General features: G+C 49.5%; 7 protein-coding genes across 22 annotated transcripts; 3 read left to right on the forward strand and 4 right to left on the reverse strand.

Moving 5' to 3' along the window:
- Positions 1 to 724: 724 nt before the first annotated feature.
- FOIG_15011 (uncharacterized protein) lies at positions 725 to 5,514 on the reverse strand. Of its 15 annotated transcripts, XM_031216323.1 has the most exons (11): positions 5,468 to 5,514; positions 5,299 to 5,414; positions 5,212 to 5,221; positions 5,030 to 5,145; positions 4,667 to 4,961; positions 4,359 to 4,615; positions 4,055 to 4,307; positions 3,789 to 3,994; positions 3,579 to 3,720; positions 3,032 to 3,510; positions 1,902 to 2,945 (listed from the first exon to the last, which is right to left on the reverse strand). In XM_031216323.1, exons 2-11 carry the CDS (start codon positions 5,403 to 5,405, stop codon positions 2,057 to 2,059), a joined length of 2,754 nt encoding a protein of 917 aa, XP_031054000.1. In that variant the 5' UTR covers positions 5,406 to 5,414; positions 5,468 to 5,514; the 3' UTR covers positions 1,902 to 2,056. The 15 variants fall into 15 exon arrangements, with proteins under 15 accessions (XP_031053997.1, XP_031054006.1, XP_031054011.1 ...); XM_031216316.1 differs by having other exon boundaries at positions 1,843 to 2,945; positions 4,359 to 4,961; XM_031216322.1 differs by having other exon boundaries at positions 1,843 to 2,945; positions 5,299 to 5,514.
- FOIG_15012 (uncharacterized protein) lies at positions 743 to 1,985 on the forward strand. The gene has a single exon (XM_031216330.1). The coding sequence runs from the start codon at positions 907 to 909 to the stop codon at positions 1,921 to 1,923; it is 1,017 nt and encodes a 338-aa protein (XP_031054012.1). The 5' UTR covers positions 743 to 906; the 3' UTR covers positions 1,924 to 1,985.
- A 1,220-nt stretch (positions 5,515 to 6,734) lies between the features above and the next one.
- FOIG_15013 (uncharacterized protein) lies at positions 6,735 to 8,608 on the reverse strand (the record flags this gene model as incomplete). Its single annotated transcript, XM_031216331.1, has 6 exons — positions 6,735 to 7,312; positions 7,379 to 7,771; positions 7,915 to 8,022; positions 8,085 to 8,221; positions 8,277 to 8,396; positions 8,463 to 8,608. The coding sequence occupies 6 exons, from the start codon at positions 8,606 to 8,608 to the stop codon at positions 6,735 to 6,737; spliced, it is 1,482 nt and encodes a 493-aa protein (XP_031054013.1).
- A 475-nt stretch (positions 8,609 to 9,083) lies between these two features.
- Positions 9,084 to 11,539, forward strand: FOIG_15014 (uncharacterized protein). Its single transcript, XM_031216332.1, has 6 exons — positions 9,084 to 9,507; positions 9,575 to 9,698; positions 9,782 to 10,048; positions 10,108 to 10,422; positions 10,506 to 11,103; positions 11,165 to 11,539. Exons 1-6 carry the CDS (start codon positions 9,451 to 9,453, stop codon positions 11,328 to 11,330), a joined length of 1,527 nt encoding a protein of 508 aa, XP_031054014.1. The 5' UTR covers positions 9,084 to 9,450; the 3' UTR covers positions 11,331 to 11,539.
- Positions 11,540 to 13,102: 1,563 nt separating this feature from the next.
- FOIG_15015 (uncharacterized protein) lies at positions 13,103 to 15,276 on the reverse strand (the record flags this gene model as incomplete). Its single annotated transcript, XM_031216333.1, has 1 exon — positions 13,103 to 15,276. One exon carries the CDS (start codon positions 15,274 to 15,276, stop codon positions 13,207 to 13,209), a length of 2,070 nt encoding a protein of 689 aa, XP_031054015.1. The 3' UTR covers positions 13,103 to 13,206.
- Positions 15,277 to 17,127: 1,851 nt separating this feature from the next.
- FOIG_15016 (uncharacterized protein) lies at positions 17,128 to 18,735 on the forward strand (the record flags this gene model as incomplete). The annotated part of the gene is made up of 1 exon (XM_031216334.1): positions 17,128 to 18,735. One exon carries the CDS (start codon positions 17,128 to 17,130, stop codon positions 18,733 to 18,735), a length of 1,608 nt encoding a protein of 535 aa, XP_031054016.1.
- Positions 18,736 to 19,908: 1,173 nt separating this feature from the next.
- FOIG_15017 (uncharacterized protein) lies at positions 19,909 to 22,178 on the reverse strand. 2 transcript variants are annotated; one of them, XM_031216336.1, is made up of 4 exons: positions 21,954 to 22,178; positions 21,608 to 21,897; positions 20,247 to 21,557; positions 19,909 to 20,226 (listed from the first exon to the last, which is right to left on the reverse strand). In XM_031216336.1, the coding sequence occupies exons 1-3, from the start codon at positions 22,107 to 22,109 to the stop codon at positions 21,050 to 21,052; spliced, it is 954 nt and encodes a 317-aa protein (XP_031054018.1). In that variant the 5' UTR covers positions 22,110 to 22,178; the 3' UTR covers positions 19,909 to 20,226; positions 20,247 to 21,049. The 2 variants fall into 2 exon arrangements, with proteins under 2 accessions (XP_031054018.1, XP_031054017.1); XM_031216335.1 differs by having other exon boundaries at positions 19,909 to 21,557.
- Between the last annotated feature and the right edge of the window lie 229 nt (positions 22,179 to 22,407).

A 22,407-nucleotide genomic window follows, 5' to 3' on the forward strand; every position in this document is an offset into this window, starting at 1 on the left:
CTGCCCAACCCTAGTTAGCCCCTAAACGCATAACCAGCCGTGTGTATAAAATGTTATATAAGCCATATGCATGTATGAAAAGCGTTTTTAGCAGTGATGCGGGCTGTGAGATTTTCAGCTATTTAATTGATTGGTGGATTAACTGATCTCACTAACCTTTTGGGCAGAAGCTGGTGTATTGAATACTTACCCCCAGCTTCGCTCTAACCGGCAGCTTCTTCGGTCGCCTTAGCCGGCCCACAGCAGCTGCTGGTTACAGGCTTTCTTCCAGGCAGCTACTATAGCGATTCCTTACCACCAAAACGGCTGTTTACACAACTGTTCATATAACGAGGCAATTTTCCAGTACGTTGAACAAGGATACCCTTTCACTACTGCCTCTCGCAGACCTTTTTCTAGCAGAGGAGGTATATATGATATTTAGGAGGCGGCGGCAGCAGATGGTAAGGCCTAGCAGGCCATTTATTCCGGTAAATAATTAAAATTTTATAAACATTTTAAATTATAGCATTCTCAAAAGTAAAAACTGCATTACAGCGCAATTCCAACAGGCCAAATTGTAGGCTGACACAATCCGCACGCCTACGCGTTCAGGTGTGGAGGCGCTCGCTGTGCGAGTTTATGGGGGGTCTATTTGCGGATCTTGACCCCTTCACCGGCTCTCGGCACGTACGGCAAACAGATGACACGTCAATAGAAAAACCCACAAAATCTTGCTTACCAACAATTACACTTGAGAGATGATAGATCTTGGCGAGGAAGAGCCGCGCAACAAGATATGTAACCCTTTTACCTTGAACACTCCAGCCCTCCGTTCCCTCTAGCCCACACCAATCATCTAGAAGTCTCGTGTATCTGCAGGGCGCTTCCAGAGTCGTTTACTCCATTCATCCGCCCCTGTTCGCCATGTCGAAGCTAAATCAGGATCTTGTGGTCGTGGCCACTGTCCAGTGGGACTCTCAAGAAATCGACATCATTCGAAAAGCATTTGAGCCAGCCGAGTTTGTTCATATCCGCAGAGGCGAGCAGCACATTTTTGACCAGGCCATTAAGCGTGCCCAAATTGCCATATTGGCCAGCGACGTCACCCCAGGCATGCTTTCTGATGCGCCAAATCTGATCTGGATTCATTGTGATCACGCTGGTCTCAACAAATCGGCCCGCCCCGAGGTGTTTGAGCGAGGCCTAGTCATCACCAGTTCAGCGGGCCGCTCATCACCTGCACTTGCTCAGCATGCCTTTTTCTTCGCTCTTTCATTAAGGTACGACTCCAGGGGCTTGTTCCAGCGTCAGGTGTCCTGTCAGTGGCATAATGGACGTGAGGAGCTGCGCCTGCGGGGTGCTCTTTGGGGCCAGAGCTTGGGCATCCTGGGCTTTGGCAATACGGGTAAGGAGATGGCCCTGTTGGGCAGAGCCTTTGGCATGCACGTTACCGTTATTAAACGAAGAAAGCTCAGTGGCGACTCCAAGCTACCTGATAACGTCGACGTCATGCTGAGTACCGAGAATGGAGACAGTATAGAGGGACTTCTTGGGTGCGATGTTGTAATGCTCGCAGCTAGCCTCACCGACGAGACATATCATCTGTTTGGAGCGACTCAGTTCAGGCAGATGAAGCCATCCTCTGTCATCATTAACATGGGGAGAGGCTCATTGATTGATGAAACCGCTTTGGTAACCGCCCTGAAGGCTGGCGAAATTGCGGGAGCTGGACTTGATGTATTCGAAGTTGAGCCATTGCCCGAGCAGTCCCCTCTGTGGAAGTTACCCAATGTGGTTATCACGCCTCACTCGACGCCGGGAATGCCAGATCGCACGGCTCGGTCTATAGAGATCATCTGTGACAACATCCGGCGGTTCAAAAACAACCAGCCGTTACTCAACGCATTAGAACAGGGCGATATCTATACTAAGGGTCTTTAACCTGATGGTCTAATGAGTTTAGACTGAATATACCCATACAAATATACATATACTACGCGCTGGTAATCTTCACTACTTGACCTTTGTATACCCGACAGTATCTAAAGGCTTTGGCTTCAGTTTTTCCAATCAGTCAAGATGCCGATGCTATCTCCAGGAGCCGACCGATGGTCTGGAAAAGAGTCTGTCGATACTCCTGACGCTCTTCCAACGTCTGCTGCCCATCACCACCGGCAGTGGGGTCGATGTACACAGGGGAACAGGTGTCCCATCTTGGCGGCCTTGTTCCAAACTCGCCATCACCTGGTGCCAAGTTTACGTATTCGTTGGTAAAAAAGTTCCCCCCAGACCTTGAGAAGACACCCAAGTATTGCTGTATCGGTGGGCTTGTTTCAGCTGGGGCTATGGAAGCAAATGCATCTTGTTGCTGGCTCACGTCCTCATAAGACCAAACTTTGCCCCCGCTCATCAACATGTCAAGGTCCGTAATGGGCTCGTGCGAAACGAAGAGAGGTACATTTGGGCTTAACGTGGTAGGGGCATACGGAAAATCCCAGCAGGTATCAAGGCTGAGAAAGTCTCCGGTATGAGTCTGAGCCGTGTTGAGGTGAATGTTTTCCTGGGTATTGGCTGCAGTCTCTTGGGAGAATGGGATTGCCATATTGATTGCCAAGTCTTCGGACTCCGGCATCTCTGCTGGTTGTTGCAGCCCAGTCGCCTGTGTATTGTGCTCGTCAGTCCGTAGCGTAGCTCCACGACTGCGCTCTGATGATACTGCATTCTCTCGGGCGACTTCGAAGCCATGGCTCTGCGAGGACGGAGCCAGATCTAAGTCAGTATCAAGGTCTGAGCTACACTTAGAGCCTGAAGGTTGGGTGTTGATTTGAACATAATCTCGAGGGATTGCGTGATGTTCCGTTTTACGTGCCTCATCCCCTGGACAGCTCTCTTTCTCAAAGTTGGGTGTCTGGAACGGTTTCTTCACTGGCTGCGTCCGTGGCCGAGGCTGATCATGATTTGAACTGCATTGCTTATAAGTATGGTACGTCGAGCGGATACGCAGTGGCTATCTTGATAAGCACAAGCGTTTGAATGGGCAAAAGCATACCAAAGCATGGCTAGCAGCTGGTTGCCAGCACTTCGTATAAAGGTAGGCACATACTGCTTGTCAGGGCGACCGGCCATTCGAAGGGCAAGTCGAAGGACAAGGTCACGCCTATCACTGCATTGAAGAATTAGAGCACCCGCGAAAGGAAATATACTAGCCCGGTGCGTCATGTGCGTTCCTTGAGGAGCGTCGAGGGCTTCTTGGAAAATGCGGATGGCTATATCCAGCAAATATTTCTTATGGGCCGCCTGTCCCTCAGTTTGCGGTAGTCGGCCAATAATGCGAGATGACATAAGAAGCTGGCAGCTCAGTGCATCATGAACAAGATGCCAGCGGACACCAGGGTTGGAATTTCCAACGCACCACCTTGCGACCCATTTCTCGGTATAATGCACAACCCAGGCCAAATCGGCCTCGAGCTGCAAAGCGGTGGAAGAGGCCGCCGAGGAGGCTTTTCCAAGCCTTCGTCCGACTTCTCTCTAATAATAGAACTCAGTAAAGCAGTACAAGACGTGAAGCATTCACGGTGGCCGGGAAGAACCCTTACCTGGAAGAGATAGAGATGATACAATGCTGGCAGACTTGAAGATGGGTTATCAGCACCAAGGGCAGAAATAGATTGTATATCAGCTTCTTGGAGCTCAAAATAGGACATGTCCAGGGGAGCACGGCCAGAAAACGTGGAAAATCTTTAGAAAAAGGACATCAGCTTGCCTACATAAATAGCGGTGAGGTAGGGGAGCAAGAAGTATCCTACCGATACTCATTTAGTATCATGAATGCTCGAGTTCGCAACTCGTTCCAGTGATCATCCGCCACCTGGTCAGGCGAATTCTCACAGTGACCGCGTGAACCAGATCCGCCAAGTCCTATCTCAGCTGCCATGCGTGGAATCATAGCAGAACGGAGCCATCGCTGTTCGTCTAGCCGTGTTTTTGAGGACCCCCCAAATCGGGATAGTAACTGCCATTAACCATCAGCCGAGATATAAAACAGATTCTGACGGGTGCTGCCTCGTCTCACCACTTGAGCCTGTACTATCTCCAAGGAGCGCGCACCTGTCGAGTAGACGACTAGACTCAGCTTCTCGGCGTGAGCACGCAAATTCAGAGCCTCAACAACGTGGCCGTCATCGCTTTCTGGCAGAGTTGCGATGGCAATAGAGCCAAGTGCCAAGATAGTGGTAGTGAGAAGGGCAGATTGATGGCGGACAAAGTCGAGCGTGTGTAAGTTGGGATCAAGCATCGACCACTGAGGATGAACCATTTTGAAGTATCTGAATTGAGTCAGAAGCCATCCGCAGTGCATGCATGTATGATCTACTCACGCTTTGAACAATGCCGTGGCCCTGGATTCGGTTATCATGCCTCTCTGTAGAGGGTCAATGTCCCTCGCTACGTCGTGCTTAGAGCCCCTGAGGCCATACTCGAAGTACCTCGTCATTTCACCAACAACCTGTTGTAGAGCCTGCGGCGTCCAGTGCTTCAGCAGCTGCGCATCCTCTAGTGGTAACTCGATGGTAGGTAGCGAAGTGACATGACGAATTCTCTTGGCCAGTCCACTCTCGTCCAGCACCCATCCTTGCTTGGCGATCTTAGTGATGGATGGTAACAGGTCTTGGAAACCACCCGATACCTCATTTATATTCTGTGGCTCTCTTTCATTACCCACCGGAAATTGTTCCCCCAGATATCGTAGCAGCTTTCTCGTGAAACGGCTCGAGTTGCCATGCAAATTCTGATCGAGGCTCCTCATCAAGTTATGAGGATCCAGCGGCGTGATTGCTCCCGGTCCGTGAGGCTCTGAACTTTCGCCGCCATCTTGTCCCACATTGTCGGGTCCCGAGTGCGAGTGGGGATCGGATTGCTCGTGTGAACTTTCGGATGTTGCTGTATGTTCGACGTCCAAGATTTGCTGCCATGTTCGGAAACTATCAGATTGTGGCTTGAGTTATCACAGGCCTGGCTGGGACATGGGAGGTCTATATAGTGCACTCACTTCTTGCTCCCCTTCATGCGCCCTCTACGGCTTTCTGGGACGTGACAGGGAATTGACGCAGCAGCACAACGCGTACACGGAGGCGCGAACGGGTTGATGTCGCACCTGGTCTTGGCCTACAAGGCGGAAGCGCTGTAAGCTCAGACGTCCTGGTATGGTAACAACGCTGGAGACGCACTTACCAATCGACACCTATCGTCGGGAATACCCAAGTGAGCCAAGCACGTTTATCTCAGGTCTCCAGTCCGGGTTTTGAGTAATGTACGTACGCTTGACAAGCAACGCTTGAGCGGTTCCTGACGACTCTTTCTTGCTCATCTGCCTCGCCTTGTCGAGCCCTTTTCAAGGGTTTTGCTGCCATGTTCGAGCCAGACATATTGTCTGCCTTGGATTATCAACGAAGCTGACCAGAGGTTGGATAATGCTACAAAGACCTACATCTTCCGGTTGGTCGCCTATTAGTATTGGGTTTTCAGAGGCGAAGGCCAATCAAAAGTGCGGGGTTGCGCAACGGAATCAGAAACGCTCTTGATTGGGCGCCCCCAGCGATGTCTAGGGGTGCCACATTGTTGAGAGTAACTAATTAATGTTAGTGTTTTTTTTTGTCCCTTTGGCTGTGCTGGACGAAGACTCCATTTTATTGCTAATAGCCCGCCCAGTCTAATACTGGTTAGAAATGTCGATAGCTTGTACCAATCAGGCGTCCATAGATTTCCAGGGGTACGTGTACGGTACGCAACCTTAGGCCCACCCTGCATCTATACGCGTATATTGGGAGATGCAATCAGATAACGTATTGACAAATACGATGACCAGTTCATTGAAACGAATACACACACAAAGCATCAGGAATTTCATAGATAGCTACTAAAGAAAAATAATATATAAGAGCATTAAGAGCTGTAATAGCTATAGTATACCGGCTTACTTTTGATAACATCCTTATCATTCTTGTTGTCTTTTATTTTCTCTCTGAATATGATGTTGATCTAGGGTGGGGCAGAATACTGTTAGATTGGCGGCTGGGAATTGTTGGATACGCGAGTAGGGTTGATGTCTAATTAAAATGGTGCTAATTTTTACACTTGAGGATCAAGCTAGTCCCCAGGAGCTTGTTCCTTTTTCTTCTGTCTCTGTTCTGTCCTTTTAGGTGTTTTCCCTGCCACTGGGTATTAATATATCCGTGTTAGATATGCACGAATACGATGGGGTTAGTGTACCCAAGTGTGGACCAGAATGTGGTGATGTCATTGCTTGTTTTTTCCTGGATTCTTAATCTGTCCGAGAGGGGTCTTAGCCCTCTTTTGGATACATGAATAATATTGCAATAAGGGAAGTGGAGCCATTCCCAGCCGCCAATCTGATAATTCAGGGACCCTCAAAATACACGTTTCTTTTATCGAGGCGCTATCACTAATCCAACAGGATTGGGCTCTGCTTTCCTGTATCGAAATATTATTCTTGTATCCAGAAGAGGAGGAGGAATTGAACTAACCCCTCCCTGACGGACTGATTAGAGAATGAAGTTGACAATCACAACATTCTGCTCCACATCTTAATACACTCACCTCATCGTATAGCTGCGTATCCAACATATACTAAATATGAAGCGAAAACAATTTAACTCAACCCTTGAGCATACATGAATAATCTTGCATTCTTCCTTCGTATTCATTCAGTTTAACGCACCTAATCAGTCGATTACCTACAGGGTGATCAATAGAGCCTCTGACGCGGCCAAGTTGAATGAGGCGCTGCCTCCCGTGACATCTACCGTCTCAACCGCAGTCTTTCCCGAGGGTTGACAAGTACTATCGTCGACCGAGATTCCGGCAAATGTGGGCGCTTCTCCATCGTCCTGTCGAGAAAGAGAGCTCTTTGCTGTTAGGCGCATGGCGCTCACCCGTTTGCTTGACAGGTTCTTGAGCACGAACTTTTGAGTTGAGCGAGTACCGTTCCCGTTGAAAAAGTCGGTGTTGATTAACACGAGTTTCTTGACCTTGCCGTTGGAACCGTGGATGGAGTAGCCAGCGTAGTTTGTGCTTCCACCGTCGAGCGCTTGAATTCGAGATCCCCCGGCCATGGCCTGAGCGGCGACGTAACCGCCATAGAAAGGTGACAGGACACCTTTTTCGTTGAACCAAACGTAGTAAGACTTGCCTGCCGTACCTTGGTGGAAGTAGAGACGCTTGATACCGATACTGGCGGCCTGTAAAGCATAGTCGAGGACCCACAGACCGGTTGCAAACGTTTCACCTTGTCCAGGGCTTCCATTGCCGGAGACTAAGAGTTCGCTCACGTTAGCGACTATTACAATTCATAGGGGACTGCTCTGAGTATGCAGCATACCAGAATTGGTCTCGCCGAAAACATAATCAAATCCCCTGGCTTGAGCTGCTTTGACGTCGTCTTTGTAAAGACCGACATTCTTGGTGACATTGATGTGGCTCATCAGGGCATCGGCATTGGGCGGATCTTCCTGGGAGGAAATAGCAGACTGTGGATAGTTGTGATGAGAGAAGACTCTGATATACGTATCCGCGGAAGCATTGGCGTATTTGAAATAGTTGGCCGCTGACCATTCTAGGGTAGGGTTCTGGTAGTAGCTGGCCGCTTGGAAGATACTATTGCGGTTGATTGCTTGACCAATGGCCGCTTGCCATTCGGATTCGGACTCTGCGTCTGTTTCCGGCGTCCATTCGTTTACAGTCGAAGCAATTGGCTGTTTGATAGCCCCGAAAACTGACAAGATGAACAAAATGGTCAATTACCGGCCAAAGACTCTACTTCACATTGTCGTATATCGATCGTGGGTGTCATCTTACCGTCCTACTGCTAGATTAGGTCTTTACATCAACTTTGATATGATAAATTGCATAAAGGACTTACAGGTTCGTTACCAAGCTCCAACGCATACAAGGACGGCAATTGCTTGACTGCAGCCTTGGCAGCTGCGATGGTGTTGGTGATGTTGTTGCCACCTCGATTGAGGCCTTTTAATAAAATAAAGTGGTCAACATCTCGAGATATAACGAAGAGAAAGTCGTAGGCTCACCCCAAACAATTGGCCCTTGGTAATCTGCAACAAGCTGCATAAGCAAAGGTCCATAGGTGCTGATACCTTGACCTGTGGGCGCGGTTCCCGTGATCACATTAGGAACAGCCAGATTGGGGTCGAAAGTGGCATAGTCCCTGAATGAGTCGTCAGCAGCCGTCAGCCAGCCAGGGTTCACACCGCCATATTTACTCAGAAGTTCCTCCTATACGAATAGGAGGCCATTTGCTGCTCACATCCTTGAAAGTGCCAAGACATTTCAGAGTAAGAGGTATACCAGGAAAGTAACCCGGCAGCCCAGCAAAAGGCAACCTAGCGTTGAGTTAATTCAATTTTCTGAATATCAATCTAGATAGATTTGTTGAGTTGGTGGCGTACGAGAAAGATACAGGCGATGGGTCCAATGAAGCGGCGTCGTCAGAAGCAACCCTTGGGACGTTGATGACTACGGGCAGCCCTTCAGCTAGAGCTCCAAGTCGGTCGACGGCGACGGTAATGACGGCATAGAGAGCGGTAAGACGCATGATTGTGGCTTGATTAGTTGTGTCGGAAACATGAACTGATAGGTCCCGACCTCGAGTTTGCAGCGCGTTGAAGTCATATTGTATAGTCCTGCTGCCCCCCCTGTTCAATAGCTAAGCCTAGCGTCACCAGACCATATCCGCGTATGATAGATAATGCGGTACAGAAGCAAGGCAGTCGGTGAGTGCTATGATGCAATTTACGTATCGGATTTCTTTGACTTGCGTAACGCTACGGATTCTAAAAAGATCCACCTGGTACATAATCCCGACCGCAATGGTGGACTATGTGTATGTACTCAGGTACTGTATGGGTACGCCATCTTGTTCATGAACAATGACCCCAAGCCCACTTTAGCACCATGAGATGTGGATCGATTTTGCCCCACCTCATACTAATGCCCGAAATTGCCAAGCCAACCATACCGGCAAGTTGCCGCCAAACCGGGCCGAGACATTCCTAATCCCCTTGGCGAACACCGGGAATCACGGCAAATAGATGGCAAAAGCCACGGTAGGCAACCGAGAACCGAGACAGCCAGAGCCTGACCTGTTTGAACAATGGAACATTGGAATTGGCCACACGGCCTATTGCTAAACTGAAACGCGGGGAATGTGGGGTGCCGTTTCTCCTGCTCTGAGGATTACCCCGGATCGACAATGGAGAGTCGGTTATTGTCTGTTTTGCGGAGAACTGAAGCTTATATCTGGCCATTGGTTTGCCCGCGATATATCTATCTAGGCCACCTCTGGCTGTCTTATCTTGATGCCAGTCTTCATATGCCTCATCTCATCGATCTTGACCCAGCATCTGAGACAACAAGGAGAGCCCTCATACCACCAACATGACCCCCCAGGAACGAACGGCATGGTTTGCCGCCACGGCCGCAGCCATGGTCATGGTGAGTCACATCTCGCCTCTCGATCATGCGAGCATGAGCCAATATCACTAACAATCTACTACAACAGGCTCTTGCAGGATACGACGCATCGACGTTTAATTCGATTCAGGGTTTCGAAACCTTCATCAACCACTTCAAAAAACCCGGAGACGATGCAATTCAGCCAAATATTCTGGGCGGTATCAACACAGGTTTGTCCATCATGGCGGAACCGCGAGGACGGCTCTCCTCTCTCTGTACTGCTCTGTCTCTTTCAGGGCTAACAACTATACAGCCTACCACGTAGGTGCCATTGTCTCTGGACTCTTGATTTCCCCCACCATCTCCAAGAAGTTTGGCCGCAAGATCCCGATTCAGATTGGCACCTCCATTGTCCTGATATCGGTCATGATTCAGACCTTTGCGCCAAACATTGTGTGCTTTATCGCCGGTCGAGTGCTCATGGGCCTGGGTAAAGGTATCAGCATGAACAATGGTCCGACTTACATCGCCGAAATTGCCCCCGCCAAGATTCGTGGAATCATGCTTTCCCTTTGGCAGCGTACGTTCTACCCCGTTTCTTCCTGTTGTATCAAATACTCTGCTGACGGATGGGTGTAGTCTGGTATACTATCGGTGCTTTTATAGTGTACTGGGCAGCATACGGAGCCCAGAGGACCACGCTTGACATGGGTATCTGGCAATGGCGCATTCCGCTGTTTGTCCAGATCCCCATCCCCGTCTTTATTATCGTTTCTATCTTCTTCTGTCCAGAGTCACCGCGATGGCTGGTCGAGAATGATCGTGTTGAGGATGCTCGCTCTGCGCTGACCCGCGTCCGGAACGATCAGATCGACGAGGAGGTGGCCGATATTGTGACGGCTGTCGCTTACGAGAAGTCGACCACCAAGCACTGGGACAAGTGGTGGGCACCTTGTACGTTGACACCCTACTTTGCTGCTGCCTGGAAATTGTTATAGTGAACCTGACTTTGATCTAACTTAATTCTCTCTTGCTAGACTGGACTTTGGTTCGAGAGCCCTCTCTTCTCCGTCGCACCCTTGTGGTTATCTTCATCAATGTCGGCCAGCAGATCTCCGGTAGCTCTTCTCTCAATGCCTACACCACCCTGATCTACAAGTCTGTCTTCAAGAGTACCGAGACGATCGCCCTCATCAACGCTTTGTCAGGAACCTGCTCTATCATCTTTACCCTTAGCTGCACCCTCCTCGTTGACCGAGTGGGCCGACGCTGCATCCTCATGGTTGGTGCAGCCGGTATGTGTATCTCACTCCTGGTTGTCGCCATCCTTGGAATGAAGGTCCCGGAGAGTGCGGATGGAACCCGGCCTTACGGCATGGGCGTGGCTGTGGCCGCCATGTTCTTCCTTTTTATCTTCTTCTACAAGCCATCTTGGGGAGCTACAGTCTGGGTTTACACCTCAGAAATCTTCTCGACAGATGTGCGAGCTCACGGTGTCGCCATTGGCGCCCAGTCACAATCTGTGGCTTCGACCATCCTCAACCAGTTTTTCCCCACATTCTTGAAGAATTGTGGTTTCTACACATTCTTCTTCTTCGTTGGGGTTAACGCACTTTTGCTCGTCGGTGTCTTCTTGTAAGTCATATCCCCATCTGTCTCTTTATCATCTTTGGCTCACATATTATCTCTGCTTTAGCTTTCTTCCAGAGACAAAGGGTGTTCCTCTCGAAGAAATCGATGTCTTGTTTGGTTCGGTCTCCCATAGAGAGAAGGGAGAAGATGTTCTGGAGGGCAAGATGAAGACTGACAGCCTCGAGGGCGAGCCTACAATTGTTCATCACAACGGTTTTACCTCCAAGTAGGTATGATGGACTGCTGAAGGGGGTGCAGCAGATCGCCAACAAATGTTGTGTCGGTATATGACATTAACTAGTTTCTATAACCCATACTATCATTGCTCCTTTCTCAACGATCTCCCACGGGTTCTGATCTGGAAAACAGTCTGCATCGCCTTGAAAGTCGTTCCACCAGTGGTGAGTGAAGCCATCAATATAGCGAGCCATTATTTGGATATGTAATTGAAGAAACACCTAGTAAGATATCTGAGGTTAACTGTGCGCATAGGAAGAGTCGATGTTCGATGAGTTTGAAGTCTCTGCTCCTGTAGACATATTCTTTTGGGGAAGCCTCGACCATCTTATAGAAAATCATTGTCCTAAAGCTCTACCCTGAAGAATGTGCATCGTATGGCCGTAGAAAATCGAAGCTGATACCAGATGTTCTCTGTCCAGGGTATGACAACTAGAGATGGCCGTCAGCATATCGGCGAGAAAAATTGTTGTGCTGCAGCTGAAGTATTGCACTGCCATAACATCTATCCATGCTCGACTCCACCTACGAACTCGTAACTAGATCGAGTAAAGAGTTCCGTGTCCTGATAGCCGGCCGAAACCAAGCCTGCGTATCCGAAACCAAACATACATAGGCAAGCGGGTCTGGGTTTCTCCCAGATGTAGCATTTGTGCGACGTCACCGACTTGTGGCTTCTCACATAAGCATGTACTTAACGAAAACCAAACACTCTATGCATGTGAATAACTGCAGACTAAGGATTGCTGACTGTATTTGGGCTTGAGAGCTAGCATAGGCGAATAACTCAATGTTTTGTAGCCCAATCGAGGCCATTCCGGGGCTGGGGGACTGCTACGCTCTGGCGGTGCGTTTGGTTCAAGACCAGCGACCTATAGGATACCGGGCGCCGAGATATTTTTATATGCAGTGCCTGGGAGGGATAAGGGGGGCTAGGCTTCATTGTAAGGACTACGAGATAGTAATGCACTGATCCTGCGGCTCTTTAATCATTACAAATATGACCTCTAAGTAGATTGATACATACAGGCTAGATATCACCATGGAAATATATAAAGTTCCTACTTGACAACCGGCTTACTGTCAACGGGGGGCGGTCCGCCTCCTCCCTAGCCGAGTCCGGCGCCCCCGATGACCATGGTCCTGGCTCCGAATCGGCCTTGGTCCTGGCCCCGGGCCTGCGTCATCGGGCAAAGCGGTCCCTACCTGTACCCTATACCTGTATCTGGCGCTGGCCTCGCCGGCGGCGCTGTTTGAACTCGTCGACGATGGCGAACTCATCCAATTCGGGCCCGGTAAAAGGGGCGTAGGCGAAGAAGGGTAGCGGCGGGTAGCGAGGCTGCAATATAACCAGGCCTTGTAACAGTACTATGCGCAGGCGCCGCATAAGCTTAAGGAAGCTGTCGGCGGCTAGGTCGCCGTCATCGAGACCGCCTTCTGCCCAGCATTGCCGGCGCGCACGAGCCTCAAAGCGAGGCTCCGTCTTCGATCAAAGTGGTAAAAGAACATAGCGACCAAACAAATAGAAATGAAGACAAAAGTGCTTCGCTTCTAGGTTGTAGCTATTGTTGTACTACCTTAAGTGCTTGATGCCGTTCTTGGATTACCGTCAAGAGACTTGAAGGGTTAAAAAATGTTCATGGACCGCCCTTATGTTCTGCACAGTATGAATCAGGGAGCGAGATGTGGTGAAGTGTTGGAGTATTGGGAAGGATAGAGGTGCCCGTAGCAAGAACATTTAAGATGAATCGCATGTACATATGAAGTCTGATCTTCCGAATTGTCTAGTATTGATGGCCACGGAAGGAGTTACGTGCCACTATTCTTCTAGTCTGCTCCCATTGCATATACCCTCTTCAACGCTTACTACTAATACGATCCTCTCCACGCAGACGATACCGAGTGCACCTCTATCTTCACATCCTTCAAAACGCCGACAGAAAACAGTGACACACCCGTGCTTGAATCCGAAGGAAAGATTTGTGATGTTATCGTCTCCTCGCCATGCCCACCAAACACCTCAACCGATGACCAATCTAGCAGAATGCGTAGTTTAACCTTTCCATCCCTGATAGGCAGCGGAGCGTAGTATACGCCTGGGAACGAGGCGCTGAAAGAAGAATCACCAGAAGATTCGCGATTAACGAACATCTCATTGGTATCAAAGTCATAGCCGATAGCGGTGCCGTATGTTCTGCCGTCCGTTCGCACGTTCAGGCCCAGCATTTTGGACTCTGCGCCAGCAGCAAAGGTCAAGGTTATATCCAAGGCCTTCCCAGACACTGGGAGAGTCAAATTGCCCGTGCGAGTCGAATGCCATTGGTTCTTATACAACATCCTCCTGCCCTCTAAAGTTTGCAGGTTAGGGTGTGGCTTCTGTATCAGGCGCGCCCTCCCGTCGACGGTCTCAAGTGTCAAGACCCGGGGAATGCTCATCGCGCTTCGCCATGGGGAGGTGGGAATGTCCACTGCGTAGGCCCAATCGTTCATCCAGGCGACGGCCACACGCTCGTAATTGGACAGTCCATTGTAGGTGGCGGCGGCGTAGTAATCAGGACCGTAGTCCACCCAGTTAGCTTGTGGCGGGAGTGATTTGTCTGTGAAGACAATTTCGCCTACGTCAAGATGGCCCCAACCTCCCGTGGCACGATCGACAAGTTCGATATATGCAGTCTTGCCAATGAGGCTGGCGACGTTCCAGCTCGCCCATATGACATCGCCTCCGTTGACGCCAGTGGTCGATCGAACCACTTGTCCATCCACAATCAGGTTGATGGCAGTCTCTTGATCCTTTGTCGTTCCATACGTCTCTGGATTGTACGGATTGTTGCAACAGCCGATCTTGAAGGCAATGTATTTCTTGGAGACAGTAAACTTCTTGGAGCTAAGAGATCCAACAGTTTCGTCGCCCTTTTGCCACAACGTAAGCACCTGGCCGTTGCTAGGCTGTTGTTCGACGAAGTCATCAGTTGGTTTCCAGCTTGATTCGGCGAAGCTGGTTTCATTCCAATCTTCAAACACCACACTGTCTTCTGGAGCAGACGTATCGTAAATATTATTGGCATCTGCTGTGAATGTTGTTCCATCAAAAGTGCCGACCACGTACTGGGTTCCTGATCCACCGGCATGTGCCGGGCCGCCAGGATTGAGTCCGATTACCATCACCCACTTGGTTCTGGATTTTTTACCATCCACAGGAAGCTGAAACAAGCTGGGACATTCCCACTGGCCACCAACTGCATTGACAGGGCCAAATTCACTGACATGTTCCCAGGCCGTCAGGTTTTTGGAAGTATAGATAAGCAGTTTATGAAGTTTGGGCAGTGAGACGGTCATGACCCAGTGCTTACTTGGCCCGTACCAAAAGACGAATGGGTCGCGGAAGTTGAGATATTCGTCGGCATATTGGCTGGGAGGCTCTAGGATGACTGGGTTGTCAGGATATTCAGTCCAAGAAAGGCCATTGTCTGTGCTGAAGGCGATTGATTGAGATTCCTGGCCGGTGCGGACGGATTTATTGCTCGGTAGGGTCATATCTGATGTATAATGCGATGTATAGACGGCCACCAGAGGAGGTCTCTTGCCATCTCCAAGACCTGAAGTCAAGGCGTCATCGGAGACGGCACTTCCGGAGTAATACAGTTCATTTAACGATCCTGCTGGAGAATTGAAGGCGTTGAGGGCGACAGGTAGCTCTTTCCAGCGCATCAGATCGTCGCTGACTGCGTGGCCCCAGGAAATATTTCCCCAGACGTCGCCTGTGGGGTTGTACTGAAAGTACATATGATACTTCCCTTTATGATAGATGAGGCCATTGGGGTCATTCATCCAGTTCTTGGCTGGGGTGAAGTGATATTGAGGACGATAGTCCTCGGTGTAGGATGTCGCACTGGCGGTTGCCAGCAAGCAAGGAAAAAGAAGGGAGAGTTTAGGTTGCATCTTTGACTGACTGCGCTGAATTGACTCTTGTACAGTGGAATGGCGAAGAAATCATGGAAGATTTATACATTTCTCATTAGGTCTTGGGAGATCGAAGTGGCGGATCACACTGATTTTTGGTCTCACCCTAGGACGTGAAGGACTTAGTGTTGTCCGTTAGCTGTTGTGGCCTGATCGTATCGAAGCAAGGGCCGATGCCATCTTGATCGATGGTAATTGGTGGCTCTTTCATGGGTTCGGACGATGCGCGATTAAATTTGAACTCATTACAGATGTAGCTGCGTACCAAGATGGAAGAGCACCTTGGTCGAAATTGGATGGTAAGATGTACCCACACTGGCAGATATCCAGAAGCCCTGGCGCCTCTGTAGAAAGCTTCAGTAATCTTCTCGACTGAGTCTAGGTGGCTTGATAGTCGGGCGAAATCTGTGGATAATGCGGGCCCTGGTAACCGTATTTTACCTTCCGTTTTCAGATCACAAGGGTTGTGGGCTCTCACCCAAGGTCCATGCCACTTTCGGTTCATGTCGCTTTGATATGTAGCCATGATCACTTCGATCTTATTGGTTCAGTTAGTACACTTGTTTCTGATCGCGCAAGCGCTCTATAGTTGACAAGACTCATATGAGGCATTTATGTTGAATTGATGCGGAGTTGGGAAGAAAGACCACGACGATGGTATCTCCTCTTCCCTTGTTGATGAGACCAGGTCGGCTAGGCTAGTGTATTTAGTGACGATAGGTGCGCACCGCCATGTGAATCAGTCAAGTATGGCCTTGTACCCAGTGTTTGTCGCCCTAAGGCATTGATATGAGTCAGGAATACGATATTATACGCTGTCTCACTGATGGGAGTGAGGAATGGGAATTAGCGGTCTATGAGAGACTAAGAAATCTCCTTCTTTCGATGCTCGGGCATGAGGAAGGTGAGTATGACGCGAAAAGGGTCCACGGCAATCCGTTCGCTTCTAGCCATTCTAGCGTCTCGGGGGGGCTGTAGGGGGCTTCGAGAAGTACTGTTAAACCTTCTAGCGGCTTTCCAGAAATGCGCGAGACCCCAACTACTGCACCTAGCTACTAGCGTGGCAGCCAAACCTTTCCACCCGACGGGCGGCCCCGCGCCAGCCTGAAGTATGTATGTACAAGTCATACACTCAACAGATGACGACACCGACGGGGCTCTTCCTAACTTACGTTCGCCGGTTTGAGCAGCGCGAAACACCTGTCCGATAGGTGCGATGAGATTGAGTCTTATCACCTGCCCAAATGGTCCGAACAATAAGGAGTGAGAGTTTTCCTAGGCCTTCGTAGTAACCAGGCGCACAGGATTTACTGCATTTCCTTTTCTCTCCTGTATCACTTTCCCACACCCTCTCCCGGTATATTAATCCCCCGCATTCTTTCCTCTTCTATCACTTCCCCGCATCTCCGCAACCCTTTCGTAGTTTTCGCGGGTTCCAGCAGCTGCACCTAGCTGGGCGGCGACCCCGGATCATTAAGGCTGAAGTACTACTGTACCACGCGTGCGCAGGCTTTAATATGGTATTGCTTGGTAAAAGTCACCTTTAGGCGCCTTATCGCATGGAAGGAATCGGGATTTCGCTATTTGTTGTGGCCATACGACGGCCGCTCATTGGTGTTATGCCCTACCAGTCATATGCCGGGACTCAATCTGATTTGGCGGGGGTATACTACGTTGGCTCGTGGAGACTGACGTCGAATAGGCCCTCAGTCAGATTACTCATTTCTTATGTGAACAGCCTATATATAAGTATGAACAATGAGAAGATCTGAACGTTATTTGCTTGCCAGGTAGCATGACACTCTGAAGGCCTATACATTCATCGTTACCATGCTGGGATTTCTCACACTCGTCCCGCAGACGCTGGCGATCCGTCTTTTTTCATTGCTGTTGTTCACCTTGTATGCCAGTGCAGTACCACTTGCTGCCACCAAGACTCGACCCAGCTATCACATCACGCCCGAAAAGAAATGGATGAATGATCCCCAACGTCCATTCTTCCTGGGGGACGAATGGCATCTCTACTACCTATACAACTCCAACTTCGATAGCTCAAACCCCGGTTCAGGGGGGACGGAATGGTACCACATCACGAGCACCGACATGGTGCACTGGACTCGCCGGGGCGTAGTGATTGAGAAATACAAACCAAACCCTCCCAATGGCATCGTCCTTGGTGACATCGAAACCGGCAGCTCCGTGGTCGACACAAACAACACGGCTGGCTTTGGCCGAAATGCCGTCGTGGCCGTTGTTACACAGATGGCAGATGGGGTGCAACAGCAATCTCTTTTCTATTCCATCGACGATGGGTACAGCTTTATCCCTTATGAAGGCAATCCCGTGATGCCAAACCCAAGCCCAGGTGCAAAACCTGCATTTCGAGATCCCAAGATCTTCTGGGATGGCAAAGCGGGGCATTGGGTTATGTCTCTCGCAGAGGGTAGCAAGATTGGTTTCTACACCTCTATAGATCTTAAGACCTGGGCGTATATTTCCGAGTTTAAGCCTGAGAACGCCGGTGTAGACCTGGGCATCCTCGAATGCCCAGATCTATATCAGATCGACCTAGACGGAGACAGCACAAAGCGCACCTGGATTCTCACGTTAGGCGCTAACGGCTACCGCTACAATAGGACGACGGGTACCGCATATTGGACCGGAGAATGGGACGGTAATGGCTTCACAGCCACAAACAGCTTTCCGCAATGGATGGACGACGGGCCTGACTTCTACGCCACGGTCAGCTGGGAAAATCCTAATGACAGATACGGCAGCCGCTATGCCATTGGCTGGATGAATAACTGGGAATACGCAGCTTCGCTGCCTTATTACGCGGATTTCGCTGGCCAGGACAGTTTGGTCCGGGAGGTCAAGCTCAAGACTATCAACGGTTCTCCCACCTTGGTCAGCATCCCAATAGGAGGGTATGAAGACATTGTCGCATCTTCCAAGTCCGTGAGCGAGAAGACCATCACAAAGGATCCTGCGTCTGCATCCCTCCCCAGCGAACTGGAGGAAGGTGCGTACATCATCCGCGCCACGATCTCCAAGAATGACGGCGACAAGGGCAACGAGGTCCGCTTTGTCATCAAATCCGACGGGACTTTCAGCACGACTGTCGGTTACGACTTCCTGCATTCCCAGGCTTTTCTGGTCAGAGACTCCGACGGTTCCGCGACGGATTCCATGGCGGCGGGTCCGAAGCAGGCGTACGATACCGTGCGCACAGCGCCGTATCCTTCAGGAGGGAGTACGGTCAAGCTGGTTATATACGTGGATTGGAATTCGGTGGAGGTGTTCGTGAACGACGGTGTAGCAGTGTTATCGGGGTTGATTTATCCGAATCAAGGGGCCAACGGCGTTCGGGTTGTGTCGGATACAGGAAGTTTGACGTTGGTGTCGTTTAGCTACGCGGCGTGTGAGAGTATTTACTAGTTGTTCGTACAATACCTCCCGACAGCGCCGCGGAAAATGGTAGAGTAAAGACTGGGGTGGTCGTGCCGCTCACTTGGATGCATAGAAACCATTCGCTCCATATCTTCCTGCGGTCTAGTCAAATAAAAGGGAAGGTGAGGAGGGGCAGGGCGGCAAGAAAAGGTGGATACGAATCAGTGCTTTCGTCCTCGACGGACTGTTGAACAAGTCGTGATATTAGGCTTCTCATCCCTCAAGTGTGTGGCGAGTAATGTAAAGCTATCTCCAGTCAGGCGGCTTTTCGGGATTCCGCAGGGCTATCTCTTTCTCAGATGCACAGATGCCGAAGTATTTCGCTCGGTATGAGGCTTTTCAGTTTCATACTTAAAGCACTTTACAACTAGTACCACGAACAATCTGGCATTGCTGGGGCAATAGAGTTATCTATTACTACATTATTTCATCGTTATCGATTATATTAACGTGACGATATTCGTTTAGTGCTCTGCAACTCGCGGTACGATTTTTGTGATCCGCCGTAATCGCCTCTCGCCTCACCGAAAAGCCCTCCTCTAACACCCTTGACTTCCAACAATATAAATAATGGCATCGTTGGGTACGATTACACGGGCTTTATACAATGATCGAGCTTGATGGCGAGTTGAACATTATTGCCAAGGTCATCCACATCTAAGAGTTGTGAAGGGAACCCCCTCTAGCAAGATAAGGTCGCAACCATCCATCAATAAGGGAAAAATCCTTATAGGCAATGAGGCGATGCCATTGTCATCCGGTTCCATGCTCAAGGCGGCCCCAGAAGGACAAGGCCGTTGGTTTCAGGGGAAACAGCCATTGAGGAATACATCGGCGACCAGGTGTGCCGGCGTGTGGTATGGGATGACCGCCCACGCTATCAGATACGCATCTGTGGAGTATGTCCGTATCTGTTGGCGTCAGAAGCAGAACCATACAGCGCCCCATTCATGGTTTTGTGGGCCAGATTCTGTATACCCGTATTCATCCTTGCTAACACCTGCTGTGAATATAGATAAGCTGTTCCGTGCCCCATAATATCCTAATATGACATGCAGGAGTGGGTCAAATATCCCTTGGCCTCCTTTGCGTTTAAAAGTTAGGATATCCAGGTCTACGTTCCATCCACTGAATGGGCACGAATTGAGGTTACGTCGGAGGCGCACTGATCAATATTATTGGCACGCAATTTGATCAAATGATTCTTGACCATACAAATTGCTTCATCTACTTCTTAAATCCCTCATTCCCCGCACAATACATGATAGACCTTCCTTAGTTGATAGCGACCATGGGTCCAGCTTCCTGCACTACCAAACGGGTTCGACAGAGTGTAGGGCGCTTTGCACGCCATAATTTCGGCCATGTCTCAGCCGCTCCTAGTAAAGTTAAGAAGCTTCTTACATCACCGGATTCTCGGCTTCTTCTCACTGCTATGCTCGTGTTTGTTGCAGTGACCAGCTTCTGTACGCCCTGGACCTCCATTTACTACCAAAGACCTGACCAGGAAAATTTGGCGGAAATCCCAGGAAATTATGCAATCCGAATCCCAGGTAGGTTGAATATCAGGGGTGCTTCTCTGGGATACTTGGTTATCTAATTCTAGACGGTTATCTCCACCGCTCAAGATCGAGTACCAATCTAGCTGAGCAGGGTCGTTTTTATTACCTCAGTATGAGGGGGGATGCGTAAACAATTGAATCTGGTACCGCAATTTTCCGCCATTGCTCGGTCATATCCAGTAGACGATATCTTTGCTGTTCACACCAGTTGGCGTGTTCTGCTTCGTTTTCTTCTCGCCCTCCTTTGCAATCGCATGTATATCCCCAGTTCCTCTCCAAGAAACGCTTGGCTGAGTAGACATCTGATTCCAAAAAAGCACCGGTGAGTTTGTTGTAATCAGTGTCGAGCTCGCTTTCTGTATCCAAGACATCCGAGTCAGAGCTGGAGTTGATTTCCTAGACATCTTCAGGCTAATATTCGAGACCAGGCTTTGTTTCGTTTACAGCTCGTTCTCATCATTTCGCAGTCCACTCAAGTTGCCTTCAAATGCTACATTTGAACTCGCATTGGCGCTTCTTCCCTGGTATAACGAATCTGGTGCACAATCCGCCTTGAATGATCTTAACCATTGTTCACACAGTACAGCTCATTGGTCGAGACTACACATATCTCATTATCCCCGGCAGCGTGGCTCATATCACCACATGGATTTCGGTCAGAGAATGAAGGCAATGGCATTTCTGCTAAACTTTCTAGCGAGGTTGAGCGTGATTCCGCTACCATAGGTGATCCTGGGGCGTTATGAAGGCGTTTTGCCTAAAATCCCAGCATTGGGGTTCCTCATTACTCGTGCCGGAGCAGGAATTATAGAATCGTCGGCCTCTTCCAAATGCTCAACTGTCACGCCCAAGCTTTCAGGACAGCAGCTATCATGGAAGATTTCCACGCTTGGCCTTGGCATCTGGTTCTGTATCCGACTGCTAGGTCTGCTAAAAGGAAGCGGATAGTTCTGATCCATTTTGTACCGACTTAGCTTATCTAGTGCGGTTTTGAAGTCGTCTAGAATGATCGTATCGGTGAAGCATTTGAAGATAAATGCAAATTTCCAAAATGGATTGATATAGCCAATCGGGATAACAGGGGTGACGGAGAGAAGATCGACAATGATGAAGATGATACTGAGAGACATGCTCAATAGTAAAAGACCGAAACGGGGGGATATGCGGATAATTTCTAGAGGCCTGAACTCATAACGGTATATTATATTCCAGAAAAGGTTGATGGCCGTAAAGATCCACCAAGGATCGCTAATATATATCAGTTAAATTGCTAAGTATTTCTTAGTAGTGATGCGTACCGGCAGACGGCCTCAAGCGGTCGGGTTGAGGCGAAAAGATGATTATCAGGAGTGTTAAAGTAGATGAAGTTGGCATAGATCTCGAGGACCCAGTAGGGTTGGACTAGTACAATAGTGCCAATATATAAAGCATTATTTCGCTTTGAAAGGAAGGGCTTGTTCTTCATCCAGGCGATGACGTTATGCAGATTCCATGAGATGATGAGGAAAATAACAGTCGAGGAAAGATACCATCCCCAGGCCGGAGGGTCGAAAAAGGTAAAGAATCCATTTGGCATCGCCAGAAGGAGCTTATAAGATTTGTGAGATGGTTATTTATTAATGCGATACCGATAAAGATGCTCACCTCGATCAAGATAAGTTTATGTAACAAGACGCCGCGCCGCATATTAGCTAAGGTGATACCAATCATGATGATCAAAGCCCCAATCATACAGCCTTGCGACCAAGCTTCCAAGGTGAGTTTCGCCGGGCTCGAGGGCCATGCCCCGGGAACTGACATTGTGACACAGCAGGCTAAAGCATGGATGAACAAGAGAGTGGTTCTGTGGGTAACCGAGCGATAAGAAACGAGAGAATAGCTCAGGGTGGAGACGAGACAGTATTAATAGAGATCAACAGGACCTTTACCCCGCCTTTGCTGAACCACTAGTCTCTGATGGGTTCGTCGAGGTGCAGGCCTAGGGCCTTAGCAGGCCACTAATTTGCTCATCCCCACGCCACCGGTGCATGGTGCATCTAGCTAGCTTGTCCATTGTCGCGGGGTTACTCAATGCAACGCTACGACGACGGAGTGGGGG

This window comes from Fusarium odoratissimum, assembly GCF_000260195.1.
Source record: "Fusarium odoratissimum NRRL 54006 unplaced genomic scaffold supercont1.46, whole genome shotgun sequence".
Taxonomy (NCBI): domain Eukaryota; kingdom Fungi; phylum Ascomycota; class Sordariomycetes; order Hypocreales; family Nectriaceae; genus Fusarium; species Fusarium odoratissimum.